General features: G+C 41.8%; 1 protein-coding gene across 8 annotated transcripts in view; it reads right to left on the bottom strand.

Moving 5' to 3' along the window:
- The window catches only part of RREB1 (ras responsive element binding protein 1), a 155998-nt gene that overhangs the window by 34711 nt on the left and 100827 nt on the right, over positions 1-20460 (bottom strand). For all 8 annotated transcript variants that reach the window (XR_006417129.1, XR_006417128.1, XM_044455581.1 and 5 more), the window contains 3 exons: positions 12581-12725; positions 11149-11285; positions 169-358 (listed from right to left, as the gene is read on the bottom strand). Coding sequence is in view for 6 of the 8 variants with exons in the window: in XM_044455581.1 (XP_044311516.1) it covers positions 169-358; positions 11149-11285; positions 12581-12725 (472 nt within the window). In the remaining 2 variants the exon portion in view is untranslated. The remainder of the gene's footprint in view (positions 1-168; positions 359-11148; positions 11286-12580; positions 12726-20460) is intronic.

The raw sequence follows: 20460 nt of genomic DNA, 5'->3' as shown, positions 1-20460 counted from the left end.
ACAATTTAATTATTCTTTAGAGCTTGCAAATACGGGCATAGCAAGTATGTTGATTGGACCAAGACACTTGATATCCCAAGAGTTTTGTTTCCAGTCATCATCTCTGAAATTAACACAGCAAGAAAGAACAGGTAACATTCAGATAGTCAGCCAAAAAAGGGTAGATACCTGAGAAATGCGGGGAAATTTCCTACAGGAAAAGTCTGTGAATCCCAAATCATGGAAGCCTGCTGGAATTGAAGGGTTGTTCTGAATAAAAGGCTTTCCTGTTGGGTCTTTTGGAAGTAGTTTATGGATGCCAGCATTATGCCGCAACAAACCCCGGTGTGTGCGGAAGGTAATACAACAGATGTCACACCTGGGGGGAGCAAGAGAATAAAAAAAGATTGTAGTAAGAGTTTAGATATCAAATGGTTACAGCAGACTATAACCTCACTAACCATCACAATAAAAACAGAGCACTATCTATTTCCCTCTATTTCGTTAGCCTCTTCACCTGTACAATTAAAACTGGTAAAGCCCAGAGAAAGTTTTATGTTAACAGGGGTTTGAAATTTACTGCTTACCTGTAGCCCCTGCTACCAGTTCACTTTATACAAAGCCTTAGAACAACCTGGTACCCAACCTGGTGCCTTCCAGCTGCTCTGAACTGCAACTCCCATGATTCCCGTCCACTGGCCTTACTGGCTGGATAAGATGGGAGAAGTCCAAATCATCTGGAGGGTCACTGGCTGTGGAAGGATGTTTGGCAAAGTCAACAGCCTCTCAAAGGAACAGCCAGCCAGGCCCTGGGCTCAGACCTTTCCTGCTCAGATCAGTACTGAGTCAAGTGTATCCAGGAGTCCTGTTCTTGTAACAGCAGTGCAGGAAAGGAACATGTGATGGGTAATCAACCCCTAAGTTATTGTTTCTGGAGTTGTAAGTAGCAGGCAACTGAACAGAAGTGCCAGGCCACAGCAACTTTTACATAAAGCAGGCCTACTTGACTTGTAGAAAACAAGGCTGAAGGCAGTCACCACAAATTCAGTAAAACTCTTGGTACTGCTGCCTGGCTAAAAGTGCAGCAAGGTCCAAGCAGTTAGCTTTAAAAGACGGAATGCATTGCTAGTGAACTGTTTTCGGCTAGAAAGATCACATGCTGTAAGTATTTTGGCAAGCCCCTCTTCCACTCCAGAGTTCACTGGTCCAGTAGTTACTCACACACTTTACCCCCAGTTTATATTATTAAGTCCAGATAAGGTTTCTTTGACCTTGCTTCAGTACGGCAACAAACCCATTTCCCTCAGCAGTTCACATTTTCCATTTGTACTATGTGCTTATGTGCACATGCATGAATACATATACATGTATGTGTAAAACATACTCCAAAGATTCTTTCAGCACCTTTCCAATTGTCCACAAACAAAGGCTCTGAATGTTACATGGAAAGGGCTTTTTTTAATCTCCAGAAGCATGGAATCCTTTTTATTTTATCATGTCAGCAGTCTTTCATTTTTGCATGTAATACACCACAAATTTGGATGTAAAGAGAACAACTTCAGTGGGCAGCAGAAGCAGATCTGTTTTTATCGAGCATAAAAATGGTCTAAATTTAGACCATATATTTGCACTTCTATTTTCAATGAACAACCTTCCTCTGACTGTAAGTTGTTAATGTGACACTGAACCTGGACATTCAGGATTGTTTAGGGGTCAGGAATTGAACAGAGATAACCCAAAATTAATCCATGAATTAACTCTGGGTTGCTTAACCCCTACACAAGCTGAAGTGTGTGGATCTGGGCATCACAATGACAACCTATGAATAGAGTGTTCTTAGGTAGTTTACTAAAAGCAGAAGCACTGGAAGCAGTGTGCTCTATCACTCCTACACACTCCCACAAACCTACGGGTTTGTTTTAACATGTAAATTGGCCTACCATCTCCTGTAATAGCTTTGCTCTGTGATAAATGCTCACAACATGATGGAATTATTGCTTTTCTTAATAAAATTACTTCCTCCGTCCACTGGAATTACTCTCTTTTTACCTTAAGTTTCACAGACATTCCTGTCAGTTTAGTTATGAGAAAAATCTGGTAAGCAACATCAGCTAAACAGTAAGTACAAACTAAACTGATACAACAAAGCTCTCCCTGTACAAACAGCTGTGTCCATCCCTACTACCACCTGCCCAAAGTAGGCACTTGGCATAAATGTCTCCCCACTGAATCATTTAAACTGAAAGCATAGCTGCGTGGGACTCACCAGCCATTCTGCAGCATTCATCAGTCCCAGCTTTGAGGATGGAGCATCTGATAGAGAATTCTAACTGTACTGCCAAGCTTTAAAAAGCAATGCAAGGGTATTCTGAACCGATGCAGGCAGAGACAATGACTAATGGTTTTCCTAAAGCCAGTTTCTGTCTACTGGCTCAGCTTTACAACTCAGCCCAAGCCTTTTCTCCCACACACAACCTATTATTACCTCGCCAGCATCCTTGCACTATTTTTGGCCTTTGAGGGTAGACATCCTTTTTCTGTGATACAACTAGGCCAGAAAGCTGAATCATGTGGACAGAATCTTCATGAATTCTTGCTACTATGAAGGTTAGCAGGAGCCACACCATCTTAGGCCAGTCTTTCCTCTGATCTGATGCCTCCACATGTTTAGCACTCCAATTGACCACTGGCCATGCTGACTGTGGATAATGGGACTTTTAAAAATGCTGGACCTTTACAAAAGTCCAACATTTTGTAAAGGTGCCAAGTTGGAGCAGACTGTTCTAGGTACATATTAGGGAGACTTAAGGCACAATGCTATGCATGTTTAGACTGGGAAAATTCGTAAACCATGCAACATGTCCCAGTGAGCCAGCATACTGGGAACTGTAGGACTTTCCTTCTGCCTAAAGTGTGCCTATGCATCTCCTCCACAAGAAAAGGAGGACAGTGATGGTGGCAATGGTGGTATTACTTCAGGTTTGTTCATCCAACAGTAATGAATCACCACTGCACTTTCTTTCCAGGGATAATAAGTTACACAGCAACAGGGAAAGAACAACACTGACCCTTGGCAAGCACATTAGGAGTTCCAGCCTTCCTGGTATGGGGCTGACATGATTGTCCAGACCCTACACTCTGTCTCTGGGTATGACACTGTGTTTTCAGAGCAATGTAGGTAATCCCAACATGCAGAGTCACAAACAAAATGCACAGGCAAATAATCACTCAGAAAGAAACTCCATTCTGGAAATATAATGCACACCAGAAGGCCAAAAAGCATTCTAGGTAATTCCCAACACCTGCTGCCTTGGCTGCAGATAGATAACCAAAGCAAGAACCCGAGTAAAAAGTCATCACCCAGAAACATTAGAAGAGACCTCTGTCAACCAGATTTCAACATGCTGCTCTGCCCAGCTACTGCTTGGCACCTTGTTTCTAAATCTCTCCACTGAGACAATGAGGTTATTCTAAGTACTAAGTATTCTAAGAGATGGAGTCTTGGGCTCATTAGGGTTCCCAGCATTTACAAACTGTTTGGTCTTGTCAAAAGGTAGCAATATACACAATGCAATGACATGATTAACAAGCAAAGAAGCTAGTAACCAGTTTACTTATTAACAGTTTCCAGCTATGGGTCGCAATCACTGGGACTGCACCCTGCTAACAATAAGCACCAGCACTGTCTTTTCTAGAAGGGAAAACAACTACCACTACTTCCAGTTGTGTCCAGTGTAGTTCATGCAGGGGCACAACACAGTTGGGCAGCTGCTGAGGGCAGCAAGAGGGCTGATGACAAGAGCTCATGGAACCCGCATGCTCACCCACTTGTTCTCCCTTCGCCCCATCCTGAAGCGGTGGTTAAAAGGGAGGCATGAGAAATCCCACTCAGTGTTGCTCTCTTGCTTTCTACCAGGAGAATAGCAGGTGGTACAATGAGGAGGAGTAGCAGCGCCCAGAGATATTAGTGGTGAGCTGATAGGCTCACTGGGATATTGAGCCCAAAGCCTACGCAGAACCTGAAGCCAGTACTGACAATAATAAAGTTAAGAAATAGAAACCTCCTTTTATTTCTCACAGGGCTTCCTTTTGGCTTTGGGGTTTCAGTTCCCTTCTTCCTATCACTCTAGCAGTAGTTAAGAAAAAAGTGCATCATAAAAGTGATTTGTCAGCACTAAAGAAAGTAGTGCCTTCTTTTTTCATTTTTAAAGGGACCTTTTTTGTTCCATTTAATGAGTTTTGAATGAGTATTACTTAAAGGAGAGAAGCCGGACTTGTCAATTGAAAAAAGCTTTTAAAACATATGGTAATACTTTGTGCATGATGAGGTTAAAGAAAAAAGGGAAATAAGGAAAGAAAAGCTTGCAATCTAACAAGAATACCCCACACAGACTGTCAAGTCTAATATGGATGGGGTGGTTATATATGACAGAGATTGGAGCAGACAGAAGGATTTAAGCAGAATGGCAACCAGGAGGTGCCGCTAGCAATGACGTGTTCACAAGGCAAATTTCTAGTTGTTCTTGTGGGGCAGTCCAATTTAAGAGCTATCAAACATTTGGTAGCCTTCCATTATTTGATCAATACAATACTAAGTAGTTTTAATCTTATCCAGTGGAAATCCTTTCATTAGCTGCAAGGAGGGCCCACAAACCTTTAAGAACAGTATGTGAATGTGAAAGAGAGGTGGAAGGGGTAAAAATCAAGCTAACATACAATCCATTCAAAATTGCACCATGACATGTTTAGAGGAGAACAAGATTCAGGTTCTAGTCTCCACTCAACACCCAGAAGCTCACTGGGTGACTTTGGACCAATCCTGATTCAGCCTATGTTTCCTCACGATTGTTGTGAGAATAAAATAACGAAATGGAGAGCTATCTAGTCAGCCTTGGAAGAAAAAAAAACCAGGGATATCAATTTAATAATGAAAAATATGCAGATAAAAATGAGCATATATTCCATTCTTTAGCATAAGGTTTGCAAATGGCATTTTGCTGTAGCATGCAACATCTAACTCCCTCAATTCTACACTGTGCTTAACACAATAAAGGTGCTAGGTCAAGGGACATTCATTCACTCCAGAACTTCTTGCAGTTTTTCTGTGGAGAAAGGAAGGCATTCTGTATATACAGAAAGGCACTCTGAGTACAGATGTTAGCTACTATGAGAAAAGTCTCTTTAATCCAAAGCAGAACTGATCAAAAATGAGGTTTAACTGTCACAATATAACAGCACTGAAGTAAGGGGAGCACATCAGTTGTTACAAGAAATTATTTTTCAACCTAAAAGAAGGAACAAAAAGAGAAGGTTCCTTTTTCCCCCTTTTTTGAAATAAGTAGGAATGACATTCATTTCAAGGAGCAGAGACTTAGAGAAGAGGCAGGGTGCTGCTGGGTTTTGTTCAGAGTTTTCGTAGTTTGTTCATCGTTCGTAGTTTCAAAGAGGCAGCTTTGAAATACAGAGCACTGGTTACACTTTAAAGCAAAAGGCTCAGTGTCCCTGTTGAAAGGATTTCATTGTTCACCCTTGTTGAAATGTGCACTGGTATATATCACTGTTAACACCAACCTGTTTGCCACATCGTTCTCCTTTTGGGACAAAACCCTCCTCTGTCTCCACCTGCAGGGCTCTGAGAAACGGCATCAAACAGCTGCATGGATCCTCACAGTTGCCAGGGAGCAGGTTCTTACAGTCCACCTTGCTATGAGATATCAAGGCGCTCAAGGTGGCATACATTATCCTTCCCTGTTGCATTACGACCCTGTTGGTTGCTCAGCCTAAGCACAGATTGAAAGAACTGGGCATGTTTGGCCTTGCGAAGAGAAGAGGGGAGATGACAGTGCTCTTCAAGTATTTGACAGGCTCTCATAAAGAGGGAGGACAAGCTTTCTCCACTCTGTCTGCCCATCAGACTCACTGCCTGAGCTGAAGGAGGAGGCCTTGGGCTTGGTGTTGAGGACCTCCAGCATGAGGATTCTGGGGAAATCTTAGCTTCTGTGCCAAAGCTGTGTTATCCAGGGTGCCTCAGGACTTAGTGGCTGCCATGACAACAATGGGGCTGTTGTTGACCCAACACATGCAAAAGGACACAAAGGTAGAGCAGAAAGGCAAGATAAAATAGAGTCTAAAAGTTGAGAATAAAAGTTAACTATTACAATATTGAGCAAGTTAAAAGGCTTTTATATAGTTGAAAAGAATAAAGGTTAGGGTTATGTAATCTCACCATGACAAGGGAGTTTATGTTAATCATCTTGGTTAATAGGTAGTATAGCGATCAAATGAATAAAGAAACAAAATAATCCCCCCACTTCCAGATCTAGTCTTCTTGACTGGGATGGTGATCTGGAAGTGGGAGGATCATTTTCTTTCATGCTGCCAGTTGCTGTTTCAGAAATCTTGTGCTGCTGCTGCCACTGATAGTTCCTCCAGCAATGCCCAATCGGTCCCTTTGAACTGACCATCCTTAGTTCCTTACTCCTTTTTTAGGGGGAAAATGGGACAGCATAAAGGTAGGCTATTTTGATCATTTTTAAATGTCCCAAGTTCTTTGCAAGCATGCACCTACAAACGCCCAAAGTATGGTGCCCTGCCTGGCAAATGTCCTGGTACTGTCTGCGGTCAGCTCAGTAGGCGGCATCCACTGGCCAAGAGAGGTTTGCGCATAAAATGTTCTGTTCACACCTGAATAGTATTCAACCTGTCAATTAAAAAGTCAAGAAGAAAGTGTTTTTTAATCACAAAAATCAGGATGGCAAGCTTATCTCCCCTTTTTGGTAAGATCCTCTAACGTTTTTTAATTACCGTGACCATTCTCCATCTACTCCACCTTTTTCACACTTCCCCTAGCCTCTATATACTTTACAAGGGGAAACTGACACACCACCTCATTTTGTCAACGTTTTCTTTGGACAACTGAAAAAAAAGGAGAGGTCTTTTCTTTCAATCCATTGAGCAAATCTGAGCATGGAGGGGTGGGGGACGGAGAGTTAGAGAGCTTTGGCTAATGAGTAGTATAGAAATTGGAAGCTTCCTGAGTTGGGATGACATGGCAACCTCACTGGGGCTAGTTACTCACAGTGGGCTTCCAGTCTAGTTATTTTTCTGCCCTTCTCAATATTCAACAGCAAAACCAATCCTTGTCACAAAGTTATTCTTCTAGCCAAAACCCCAAGTGAGGCAGGATGAAATGTGATTGACCTCTCATTCATTCATTCATTCATTCATTCATTCATTCATTCATTCATATCTGAGTCTTTTTTTAAAATAACTCATTGCAGCTTACATCATTCTTCTGCTTCTCTCAATCTTATCCTCACAACAACAACCCTGTGAGGTAAGCTGGGCTGAGGATATCTGACTGGCTTGACATCACCCAGTTGGCTTCATGGCTGAGTGGGGTCTTGAACCCAGATCACCTAAGTCCCAGTCTCATACTCTTACCCACTATACCAGAACAGCACCCCTTAGCATACCATTCATTTTCTAGTCCTAACAGTCAACTCAACATTGAAGAACACTTGCCATCCTACACACAGCTTCACATGAGAGGATCCTCTCAAACATGCATGCACACTCCACATAGGATCCACTGGCTGAATCCTACACCACAGTGCTACTGCCATTAAGCCATGGCATGGCATGACATGATGGAAGCTAGAGGCACTGAAGTTGGCCCACTTCTTCAAGCTAACTCTGCTAGGATATGTGGATTAGCAACACTAGAAAGCAAGAATCCAACTTTCTCCTCTAAACATGTGGCATGTTAGGGTGACTGGCACCCTGAATCAATGTTTGTCAAGACCATAGTACTGCATCTTCTGGAAGAAATCTTACCCTGTGAAAAAACTGAATCAGAAGATTACAGGAAAGGAATCCATGAACAACTGCAAGTTTCTCCAAGTCTGAACAAGGACCTGCAAGTAGTTCTCACTACGAAAACATAATTACCGTACCTTTGATTTTGCAATGCTCAACATTTTCTTTAAAGGTTCCAGCAATTGCTGAGTTTTTCATGTTCATTGTACCAACACTACTTTGGATGACTATCAACATTTAGTATTCCAACAAAGAAAATACAGCATTATCTTCAGCTTGTGACACATGATGCTTTTAAGGTCATACAGTTTGCTTAACAAGCTGCTAAAATTAGAAAAGATTTTGTAGATTCAAACCTCTTAAACTGCAGGGGTGACAAACTTGCTTTAGTTGACATGGGCCAGACTTTCCGTAATGCTGCTTAGTATGGCAATAGCTTTGGTCATACAACCAATGGACTTAAAAGTTTGGGCCATGTCTACTTGTTTTGTGACCCAATGTACCTTGTTGTTGTTAGTTGCGAAGCCATGTCTGACCCATGGCAACCCCATAGACAACATTCCTCCAGGCCTTCCTGTCTTCCACCAACCCCCGGAGTCCACTCAAGTTCACACCAACTGCTTCAGTGACTCCATCTAGCCACCTCATCCTCTGCCGCCCCCTTCTTCTTTTGCCTTCAATTGTTCCCAGCATTAGGCTCTTCTCCAGGAACTCCTTCCTTCTCATTTGGTGGCCAAAGTATTTGAGTTTCATCTTCAGGATCTGGCCTTCTAAAGAGCAGTCAGGGTTGATCTTCTCTAGGACTGACCAGTTTGATCGCCTTGCAGTCCAAGGGACTCACAGGAGTCTTCTCCAGCACCACAATTCAAAGGCCTCAATTCTATGGCACTCAGCCTTCCTTATGGTCCAACTTTCACAGCCATACATTGTAACTGGGAAAACCATAGCCTTGACTATATGCACTTTTGTTGGCAGGGTGATGTCTCTGCTTTTTAGTATGCTGCCTAGATTTGCCACAGCTTTCCTCCCCAAGAGCAAGCGTCTTTTAATTTCTTGGCTGCAGTCCCCATCTGCGGTAATCTTGGAGCCCAGGAAAATATAATCTGTCACTACCTCCATTTCTTCCCCATCTATTTGCCAGGAAGTGATGGGACCAGATGCCATGATCTTAGTTTTCTTAATGTACCTTTTCTCTATAAAAGGCTCTTGATATTCCTGAAGCCTACTTCACATGTCAAATTTATTAAGTTTTATTTGGTCTATAAAAACTCAACTGTTACAGTATAAAAGCTAAAAGTCTGAGGCTCACAAAAAGCTAATTTGATGCATCACATACCAGAAAGCTTGGATAGAGTGCACAGAACACTGGACCTAGATCAAAGAGACCAAAGCTTAAATCTCACTAAGACATGAGGCACTCCACTGGGCTAGCCAATCGTCCTCATGCTGATCTACACTGGAAGGTTGTTGTGAGGATAGATGATATGTGACTGTGGGGAGACAGTGAGCAGGGTGGGAAGGAGAATTATGACAGGCTAGTCTTCTGGAAGAAGGGCTATATAAGAATGAAATGTAAATTGCAATGTAGCAATGCTCTTCTCCTGAGAAAAACCTTTCCTAAGAATCTGGCTGTGTTGCTCCTGAAGCTGTTGAGTGCTTTGCGAACGAAGGCAACATTTATAGGCTCCGCAGGAAGAAGAAGCCACACACAAGGGGAGTGGAGAGAGGGGGAGCTTCCAGAGAAGAAATCCAGTGTGCTTCTTGTTTTCCCTATTGGCTGTGTGGCATTTCCCAGCTCAGCTAATTATATCCTCCCCTCCTATATAAACGGCACCAAAATAGCTGGAGCCCCAGTGGCCGGGCCAGCAACCAAGAAAACTGCTGCCTTTAAAATAATCCAAGCAGGAGGGGAGCCAGCATGAAAAGGGCAAGGTTGGGCCACCTCCCAGAGACGATAATGGTTCCAGAGAAGACATCAGTGATACCCTTGCTCTATCTTGCTAATGCGGCTAATTGGGGTCTGTTGCCCAGTTCAATAGGATGAGAGACTAAACCTGAAGAGTTAATTCCATGGTAAGGGCCTCAGGACTCCAGACTATTGTCAATATAACAAAGAGGCCTATTATTCTGCCCCCTACAGGAGAGCTGCCCTTGCCATAATTATCAGACAGATGCATAATTTAAGGGCTTTAGGGCTTCAAAAGAGACTGGCCACAAAAAGAAGGGAGTCTCTCACCTAATCGATGGATTAAGCCTGTGTTTATTCTTCAATGAGTAAACAGAGGAGGTGCCCAAACCTCCAGATTTTGCATTTAAAAAGATAATACTGCTCACTCACCAAGGTAATGCCAGACTGTCTTTTCTTTTTTACTTTGGCCTGGGATTTAAGTTGCTAATTTGACAACAGCAAAACAGGGCAGAAGCCAAACCTGTCATTTACAGCCTCTCTTTATAAAGAGCCAAAGATAAGGGGACTAGCCACTCACCAGGTCTTACTGATTTTACAGAACAATTTATTATGCATGCAAAAAGCAAGGGCATGCAGAGGAGGAAGAGGAAGAGAAAGAAGAAGATGACGACGAAGCATAAGCTAAAAGTAAGTTGCCATGTACTTGCTCCGATTTTAAACCTTGGTTTTGACAGGGCTATCTGCCTGCACAAATATCCTGGGAATGCGACCACACTTGAAGCTGATATGCTACACTTAATATATACATCTCAGTTTATAATCTCAGCACATGCTGTTAGGGAAAGGATGCCTTCAGAAAAGAGACAGGATGGAAGTTCACATAAGACCTCATACATACCTTAAAAGAACTGCTGTGTGACTAGATGGGCTAGCTGCCCCTCCCCATCCCAGCCCCCACATTCAGTAAGAGTGGGATGGATATTGCAAGGACATGTCCTCAGGATGCAAGGGATCATGCAGACTAAGGTCATTGGGTGGGAGTCTTGCCTAAGGCATTTCTAAGACACAATCCTATGCAACATGGCTGGCTGGGGCAAGCTAGGAGTTGTGAGATTTTTTTTCTGCCTAACCGTGCAGACAGCTGTGCTTTTTTGTGAGTTTCAGAGGGGTATCACAACTGAAGGATCATATTAGACAAGGATCAACAATGTACCTGAGAGAGGAAACTAAGGATAACAGACTGAGATCTAACAAAACAAAATTTAAAAACCCACAATTTATTGAAAAGCATATTCCACTAAATTCAATCACACTTTACATTTTCCGCACATAATGGATTTTATCTAACACCAATCTAACTTAAGTCCCATACTTTTCAATGGTCATAGAACTAACTAGAACTAATATTGCTCCAATCCAACAGCTCCAGTGCTATTTCTTACCTCAGTGAGGTATCGGGATGTGCTTCCATGTGGGTTTCCAGCCCATACTTGCAAGAAAATTCCTTGAAACACACTGGACAACGATAAGCCTCCTCAGTTTTCTTCTCAGCATCACCAGTTTGCAGTTCCTCCACAACCTGGGTGGTAGAAGAGGTGGAAATTCTCACATGCAAGCCAAAGTTAAAACAATAGGCTCAGACAGATAGCAAATGTCATTCTCAAATGGTGTCAGAGGCTCATGACTTTATTACAGATGACTAAACAAGACCTGCACCATGCGGATTAACACAAATCAGTCCACACTAACCAGGTACCCCTTTCTAAGTACTGGCTACAGTATTATCTTCCAAATTAACACACACACCCCCCTTAAGAATGTGGAAGGTGCCTGAAACAGAGCCACCCAATCATAACTAGCTTCTTTGTCTAGTTTGAATGCTGACTTTTTGATCCCTTTCTCCCCTCCATGTGGAACTTCATTAACACAGAGAGTATGAATTTATATATGTCGACAGGTGATCTTCTGTCCTCAAAGCAGTTGGACCAAGTAATTTGAGCAGGAGCCACTGCCCGTCACAAAACCCCCAAAGGATTTTAGAAGGAAAATATACCAGAAAAAAAGCCAACAACATGCATGAAGAAAGAAAACAAACAACAATACAGAAAACATGCATGAAGAAAACAAAACAAAATAAACAATCTCTCCAAGATGGTTTCTTGGCATGCAAGGCCTCCCTATTACAGGCCAGCCACTGCAGATTTTGGGGGTAATCACAGTTCTGTGCTTTGTACTGACTGTCTGAACCAGCCTTCCCCAACCAGATGCCCTTCAAATGTGTTGGACTGCAATACTGTCTGGGCCTGATGGGAATAACAGTCCAATGCATCTGGAGGGCACTAAGTGGGGGAAGGCTGGCCTACACTGTATACACATCTGCAAAACATCACTAGAACATAGGAAGATGCCTTATCCAAAGTCAGATCATTGGCACACCTAGTCCAGTAGTGTTGACTCTGACTGGCAGCAGCACTTCAGAATTTCAGGCAGGATTCTTTCCCAGTCTACCTGGAGGTGAACCCAGAACCAGCTCAAGGTCACGTGGTATATTTCAAGGTTGCACGAGGATTTGAATTGGGATCTCCACAGCTACCTAACCTCACCTATAGTGGTAATATATGCATTTTACATGGATCTGCATAAGGAAAGTTTCTGAAAGGTCATCCTGGCAAAATGAACTCTATCATACTTTTTTTCCTGCCTCCCACTTCTGCCCCTTTCCATTTCCATGTGGCAAACTCCACTTTCAATATCCAATTTTATGTCTTACTGTCTTTAAAATCACCCTAAGGAAATAAATAGAGAAAAGGAAAAAGAGTGAAATAAGATGGTGTAATTCCAGTAATTATTTTGCCGAACACTTCTCCCAAGTACCTTTTTTGCTGGACTCTGTTCCTCTTTGTCTGCCTCAGCTTCTTGACTTAGCTTTCGTTTGCTGGGAAATCTCCTGCGTTTCAGAGGGGAGGCAGGTGTTGTACTTATAGTGCTGTTTGGGTCCTTCTCGTGGATTTTCATGTGTCTGAAGTCAGGTGGAAAAGAGGGATGGGAAGGAGGAAAAAAGTCAGCAACCCGTTCATCAAAGAGTCTGATCTGAAAGGAAGTTTCAATGAAAGCTAAAACTGCAAAGGTATGATGATAAAAAAGACCACCAACTTATCATGGAGTTCAACAGCCCTCTTTTCTAACTTGTAAAGTCCTTTACCAGCCAATTTCCAATACCAAGCATATGGAAAAATGGTGCATAATTTGACAGAAGAAATGGCTAGGTTTAGGCCACCACTTTCTGCAACCTCTTTCAAGAAAACTGCTCTTAATCTAAAAGTTACTGTGAACCAAGATCAACAGAAAGTAGATCTCAGATGTTTTTAGTCTTAAAATTTGCATCATTCCTGAACCACTGGCCATGGAGATGGAGGCTTCTGGGAGCTGAAGTCAAAAACATCTGGAGATTTATCTTTTGCCTAACTCAGTGATTTAGAGGGCACGTAGCCCTCATTTAAGAACATGAGAAGGAACAGGAGAGTACAAGGCCCACTAGTTTTAGATGACCCACTAAATGTATCTCTCCCTGTTTAACTAACCATACTGCTACCGTGTGTTCACTCAGCTGCTGAACAATTTGTTCCAGCAATGGGGCTGCTGTGGTGGGTTCCTCATTGTCTTCTACTGCCAGAGACTATGAACAGCTTCTTAGTTCATCATGAGTCAGGGCAGGCAGGGTTGGGAAGAAGCACTACTTGGTTTTGAAAGTTGTGCCTTTCACAGGGACAGGTTTAGTCATACAAGCAAACCGGGAAGCCAATCATGCCAGAAGTAATATACAAAGCAACTTCTTTGGTTGGCTGTTTCTCCCAGAACCACTTGTGAGAATTTTCTCTGTTTCCAAGACATACTTTATTAGAGGAAAGATTTATTTATTAGATTTGATCTTCACTTTTCCACCAAGAAAATGTGACTCAAGGATGCTTAGGCAATAAAGACTTTGAGCAAAACCTAGATCCATATAATCACCGTACCCTGTATCTTGCATACTATATCCAGTTGCCTGCATTTCTATCATCCGCCTGCAACACTCCTGCAACCCACAGGTGGATCCTGAACTATCCTGATCAAATGGATCCTGTCCATTTGCAATCCAAGCACTGACATGACCAACAGCCATAAACTGTGCTCAGCTGCACTGGAGATAACTTGACTATGTATAGTAACATTCAAGCTACAGCAACCAGAAAAAACGCCTCCATCTGATAAAAAGGAGCATAAAAGGATGCCTCTGGTATCATTATCTTTGGAGTTATAATAATATATCTATGTAGCCCCAGTTTTCCTGTTCTTTAGAACACATCCAGGAGGGAACTTTGTTTTTCAAGAGCAACCAAACAAAGAGGAGCGAGAATACTCTGGTCAGGAAGCCAGATTCTGGCTGGACATCAGGAAAAACTTCCTGACTGTTAGAGCAGTACAGCAATTGAACCAATTACCTAGGGATGTTGTGAGCTCTCCCACACTAGAGGCATTCAAGATGCAACTGGACAGCCATCTGAGAGGGATGGTTTAATTTGGAATTCTGCACTGAGCAGGGGGTTGGACCTTATGGGCCCCTTTCTATGATTCGAATTAGACCCCTTCAGGGGTCAGGCATAACGAAGCTGGTGTCCCTTTGCAACAAGAGCTTCATAGTAATGGGCCACATGTATTTTGGGATAGAATCACACTACTTACATACATACTATGTCCTTATGCATTAATATACAATAGAACATACTATTGCAGTTAAAATAATTATTCATAAACTTCAACAAAGGAAATCCAAATACAGTACGACCATTATATCCACAGGGAATAGGTTACAAGCCCCCAAAAGATGCGTGAAATCGCAGATAGTAGCCAACACTATATACAGTGCAATTGGCCCTCCACATTAATAGAGGTTAGGGGCACAAGCCCCCGGCAAAAGTAAAAAAACTGCACGTGTCTCAAGGGAAAAAACACTAATATCTCTAGGGACTCCGTCTGAGGATGCTCTTTGTCTCAGTACTAGCCAGCCTCGCTCATGTGTTTTGTCTCTCAGCAGGTACAAAGAGTACAGAGATATTTGTATCTCTGCTAGAGATATTTGCTTTTATCCTAGAGATATTCATGATTTTTCCACTTCTGCAGGGATCCTGCACCTGTAACCCCTGCAAAGGTGGAGGGCCACGGTCAACTGCAATTAAGTGAAACCACAGTAACTGAGACAGTGCATACGGAGATCCTACTGTATTCATATCTGTATCCATTTGCAGACTATCTCTAAAGATCACTTGTTGAAAAATCCAAAGTGTTATTAAATGTTCAACCACTGTGTAATTATAGGCGGCTATACATAAATAAGTGCGCTCTCCATTCACCTCTCCTTGCAATCTATTCCATAATGATTTTTTCCTTCCAAAGTTTGGATGGATAGGAATAGGGTAATGGCACAAAAATTGGATAAAGACTCCAAATACTGGTTAGGCTATTTCATGAAGCACTTTATGTGCTTTAACTTTATCTGATAAATCGATTTTGTTCAACCTGATATATTTCCTTGCCCAAATTTTGGAGACTTTCAACCTACTGGAGATGACAGAAAGAGGTCCAACTAAATTTCCCTAATATTGGCAAAGGCATGATAAAGGACAAAGGTGAGAAAAAAAATAATGTGTTAAAGTTGTTTCTCATCTTCCAGTTGTCAGTCACTGATTTTGCATATCACATGTGCACCCTGCATAGCTATTTATGTGTGATGGATCTTTCTAAATCATATCCAAACTCTGTAATGTTTCCGCTTATTTTATCCTTTTTTCTTTTGTTTGGTTACACTTTTATATCATACAATTATATATAATTACAATCTGAAAATTAATAAGATCATAACGTATAAGAAAACTGGTGCTAGATCAGACCAAAGAGACAGTTATATGTATTCCAATCTAATCCAAAACTCTGTTCCCACAGTGATTAAGTGTATTCCTTTGGGAAGTCCACAAACAGGACCTGGGCACAAAAGCAGCCTCCAACCCATGTTCCCCAGCAATTGGTTCCAATAGGCACACAGCCTCTAATTCATAGCAATCTTGCTTATTAGCCACTGTCAGCATTATCTATCCATGCATCCTACATTAATTCAACATACATTTAAAATAGGCAGATGTACCTAGGACCAGAAAAATATACTCTGCAAGACCAGAACTCACCAGTTGACCATCCCCAGTGCAACTCATTACATCATTTGAAGCAAAGCATTTAAAATGAGCAAAAAGCAGACTTCCCAGAAATGAGATGTGCTCATTACCAGATAAGCAGAAGGACTTCCATACAGAACATGGGAAGAAAACTCAGCTAGCTAATAAGAAAGTATCTTATCACCATAAGGCCAAAACATGTAGTTAAGAGTTCCAAAACTTTAATCTGTGGACTTAAGAAAAGTCACCATAGGTCTGAGGGCAAATTTTTATATAGTCAAGCCAAGCTAGATTTCATGAGGTCATCCTTTTAGCAAACAAGGCATTTCCAATGTCCTTTGCATATCTTACCCCACTAAACTAAAAGGCATCACCATCATCATCTCCCTCCAGGATCTTCAGGTGAGATGAGAATGGAAAACATTCAGACAAATACACAACAGGACTAAAATACACCAAACCCAAACAGCTGCATTCACACAGCTGCACAAAGCTCCATCTAGAAAAAAAACAATGATTTAATTAGGTTCTTAAAATATTTTTCACATAGCTAGTAATAGGTATAAACTGAAATGAATATCCCTAAATTAGCCTCATTTTTAATATCAATGGAAGAAATACTAGGAGATTGACTAAATCATGGAAGCATCCTAATCTCTACCATGGTCTTACCACTGTAAGTTTTTAATTAAGAGAACAGGGAATAAATTACTAAGCTTGTCAACTTTGACCATGAGTAATGACTTGGTCTCCACAAATCTTCCCATTAATCCATGGATGAGGCACTAGTTTTGGGTGGGGAACTGAATGATTCCACCTACCCAGTCCCACATATGGGGGCAGACCTATAGACCTAACCAATATAAATTCTGTTAAAAATAACTAATGTATTTGGAATAAAGCCTGTTCAGCAAAATATTGATGTGACAAATACTGCATGGAGTTTATTAACAGGCACAATCCAGTGTGTGGGTGGGGAGGGGTGGGGAGTATTACCAAGTACAATTGAGAATCAGGGTTTCTCTGAAATAGGTTTTCTTACTTCTGCGCAGCATATCTCAAACCATAAAGCACATTCATGACATAACAGCATCACAGAATCATAGAATACTAGAGGTGAAGGGGGCTAGAAGACCATGGAGTTCAACACCCTGCCAAGTGCAGGAGTCCACGTTAAACCATCCCTCTCAGGTGGCTGTCCAGATGTTCTCTGAATGCTTCTAGTGTGGGATGGCCCCCAGTTTCCAGGGTTATTGGTTCCACTGTCATACTACTCTAGCAATCAGGAATTTTTTCCTGAATTCTAGCCAGAACCCAACCTTCGGTAACTCAAGCCCCTTATTCCATGTCCTGTACTCTGGGATAATCGAGAAGAGATCCTGTCCTTCCTCTGTGTGACAGCGTTTCAAGTACTTGAAGAGTTCTATTATATCTCTCCTTGGTCTTCTCTTCATGAAGCTAAACATAACCAGTTCTTTCAATATCTTCTCACAGGACTTTGTTTCTCACAGTCCCTGGATAATCCTTGTTGCTCTACCCTGAAACACTTTCCAGCTTGTCTGTCTCTTTTCTAAACTGTGGTTCCCAGAACTAGACACAGTCCTCCAGAAGAGGCCTAACTAGTGGTGAATAAAGGGGAACTTCACATGATTTGCCCCTTTTGCAGCCACATCACACTGTTGACTCGTATTAAGCTTGTGATATACAACAATTCAAAGATCCTTGTCACTCAGAATATTGTTGAGCCAAGTATTCACCATCTTGTAACAATGCAGGTGATTTCTTTTCTCTAGGTGCAGAACTTAGCACTTGTCCCTACTGGATTTCATTCTGTTCTTTTCAGCCCAGCATTCCAACCAATCAAGATCACCTTGAATCTTCTTTCTATCTTCCAGGATGTTACCTATCCCACCCAGTTTTGTGTCATCTGCAAATGTGATAATCATTCACTGCCCTTCCTCATCCAAATCATTAATAAAAGTGTTAAAGAACACTGGGTCCAGGACTGAACACTGTGGTACTCCACATACTTAATCTTTTTTATTCAAAGTTTTCATAAATTATTTATTAGTAAACATTTTCAGAACAGTGTACACTTATTACTTCTCCCCAGTTTGAAAAAGAGCCATTGATGAGCAATCTTTGAGTCAGATTCTGTAGTCCACTGTGAATCCACCTGATTGTTGTACCATCTAGCCTACTTTTTTATTTCTTTGTTTAAGGGATATTAAGGGGTTCTTTGTCAGAAGCTTTGCTACAGTTAGATTATGTCCACAGCATTCCCACTGTCCACCGGGGAGGTTAATCAATCAAAAATTGAAATCAGATTAATCTGACATTATTTTTTCTTGAGGCATCCATGTTGGCTTTTAGTAATCATCACATTGCTTTCAAGCTGTTTGCAGACTGACTGCTTTATCATCTGCTCCAGAATTTTCCCAGGGATTGATGTCAGATTGACTGGTCTGTAGTTCCCAAGTTCTTCTACTTTTCTTTTCTTGAAGATGAGGACAATATTAGCCCTTCTCCAGTCATCTGGCACTTCCAGTCTTCCATGATTTCTCAAAGAAAGTCAGTGCTTCTGAGAGTTCTTCCACCAGCTCCTTGGTGTCTCTAGGATGGAGTTTATTGGGCCCTGGAGATTTGAACTCATTCAAGCCATTTAACTGATCCTTGACCATTTGCCTTTCAATCTTGAGCTTCCATCCTGCTCCTTCAGCTTGTACTTCCCCTTCATCAGAAAGGTCATAGATCTTTTGGGAAAAGACTGAATCAAAGCAGGAACTGAGCACTTCTGCCTTTTCTTTGTCCTCTGTTATCATTTTGCCATCTACACTGAATATTTGAACCCCCATTCTTTCCTCTGTCTTTTACTTTGGACACATCTGAAGGCCTTTTTCTTTCTTTTTCTTTTAGCATCCCTTGCTTGCCTCCATTCATTCTTAGCTTTAGCATTCCCAGCACATTCCCTGCAATTCCATGCTACCTGCCATTCTTTATTTATTTATTTATTTATTTATTTAAAACATTTCTATGCCGCCCCATTCGTCGAAGCCTCGGGGCGGCTCACGTCCTCGGGGCGGCTCTTCCGTTGTAGCCTGGCCTTCCTTCCACTTCCATGTTCCTTTTTGTTTTTACTTCAACTTTAAGCTTTTTGTGAAGCCACATTTGCTTCTTCTGATGTCTTCTCCCCCTTTTCCATGTTGGAATTTTCTTCTAGTTGCACCTTTAAGAATTTCCTTCATTAAACATTCCTACACATCTTGGACTCCTTTTCCCATTACAGACACTTGCCATGGGACTTTACTTATAATTGTCCTGAGTTTATTAAAAATGGCTTTCTTGAAATCCAGGGTACTTTTTTTTTTTTTTTTGCTTCCTTTAGAATAAAGAATTCCAGTATGGCACGGTCACTTTCTCCCAGAGTTCTTGTAGCCGCTCGCACTTTCCTTCTAGAAGAAAAGTTGTCTTATATAACAGTCAGGTAGGATATCACAAAGTTAGCAACACCCTTTATGGATGCCTGTGTTCAATGTATTTTTCATTGTAAGTCATTGGGAAAAATATATTATTGCGCTTTATACGAAATAGTTGCAGAGTAGCTGCTTATCTGCTTCCGCACATGGCAGCAGCTACTATACTTTTAAAGGAAGTGATACCTCCACAGAATTTGTGCTTGTTCAGGCATTTGCTTGCGCACCCCATAAAAGATATGAGCAACTGTTTTTCTGAGACTAGTGTATTTAATAGGGAACATTATCTGAGCGCAGGTCACTCTGCAGCCAAAGCCCTGTTTGATATGCACATGGGACTTGTCCTTTCCCTCTGCTAGTCTGTGAAACCCTGTGCAATGCAGTTACCACTGGCAAACATTTGGAGGGCTTGGCAGTGCAAGCAGGAATTGCCATCTGCAATGCATATATGTGGGACTTGCAACAAAACATTACAACATAGAGTGTTCCTGTTCAGGTTTCCAGCCAGTCACGGCCTCTTTCAGGACACCGCCTTCCCTTTCTCATCTTTGCTTCCCAGTCAGGCAGCTTCCTGGTCCCACTGAGCATACTAAGTCTTCACAGAGCTGTTTTCAAAGTGCCTTTATCCCACCTCAGGGTTTCTTTTTCTTATATCTTTCCTTTACTTTTGGTACTTCTGCAAATCCAGGCATTCTATACAGCCACTGCTACCTATCTTCTAAATAAGCATTTTGGTCACGCAATGCTCTGTGCTCGGAGGATGGTCCCTTAGAAGATGCTGATAGCATAAAACCACCACTCAGAAGCCTTTCTTGGGTGAACATGAAAGTGCCTGAACAGGCACAAATGCAGTCCATTTCGAGTAATCACCCTGCAGGACTAAGTTAAGTTTTACCAGAAAGTACCATAACATACAGGAGAAAGAGAAAAAATCTATTTGCTGCGTTTCTCTCAACCTCTCTGTGCTTTTGGTAGCAACTAGAAGCAGCTCCCACCCATAACTCCAACTTGCTTAACCGGTTCTGCATTGGCATGCAAGAATGAGCAAATATCAGAATGTACCTTTCTCTTCAGC

Source organism: Varanus komodoensis, unplaced genomic scaffold (genome assembly GCF_004798865.1).
Source record: "Varanus komodoensis strain SLA01 unplaced genomic scaffold, ASM479886v1 scaffold8, whole genome shotgun sequence".
NCBI classification, from domain to species: Eukaryota; Metazoa; Chordata; class Lepidosauria; order Squamata; family Varanidae; genus Varanus; species Varanus komodoensis.
This window is presented reverse-complemented; position numbering and strand designations above follow the sequence as displayed.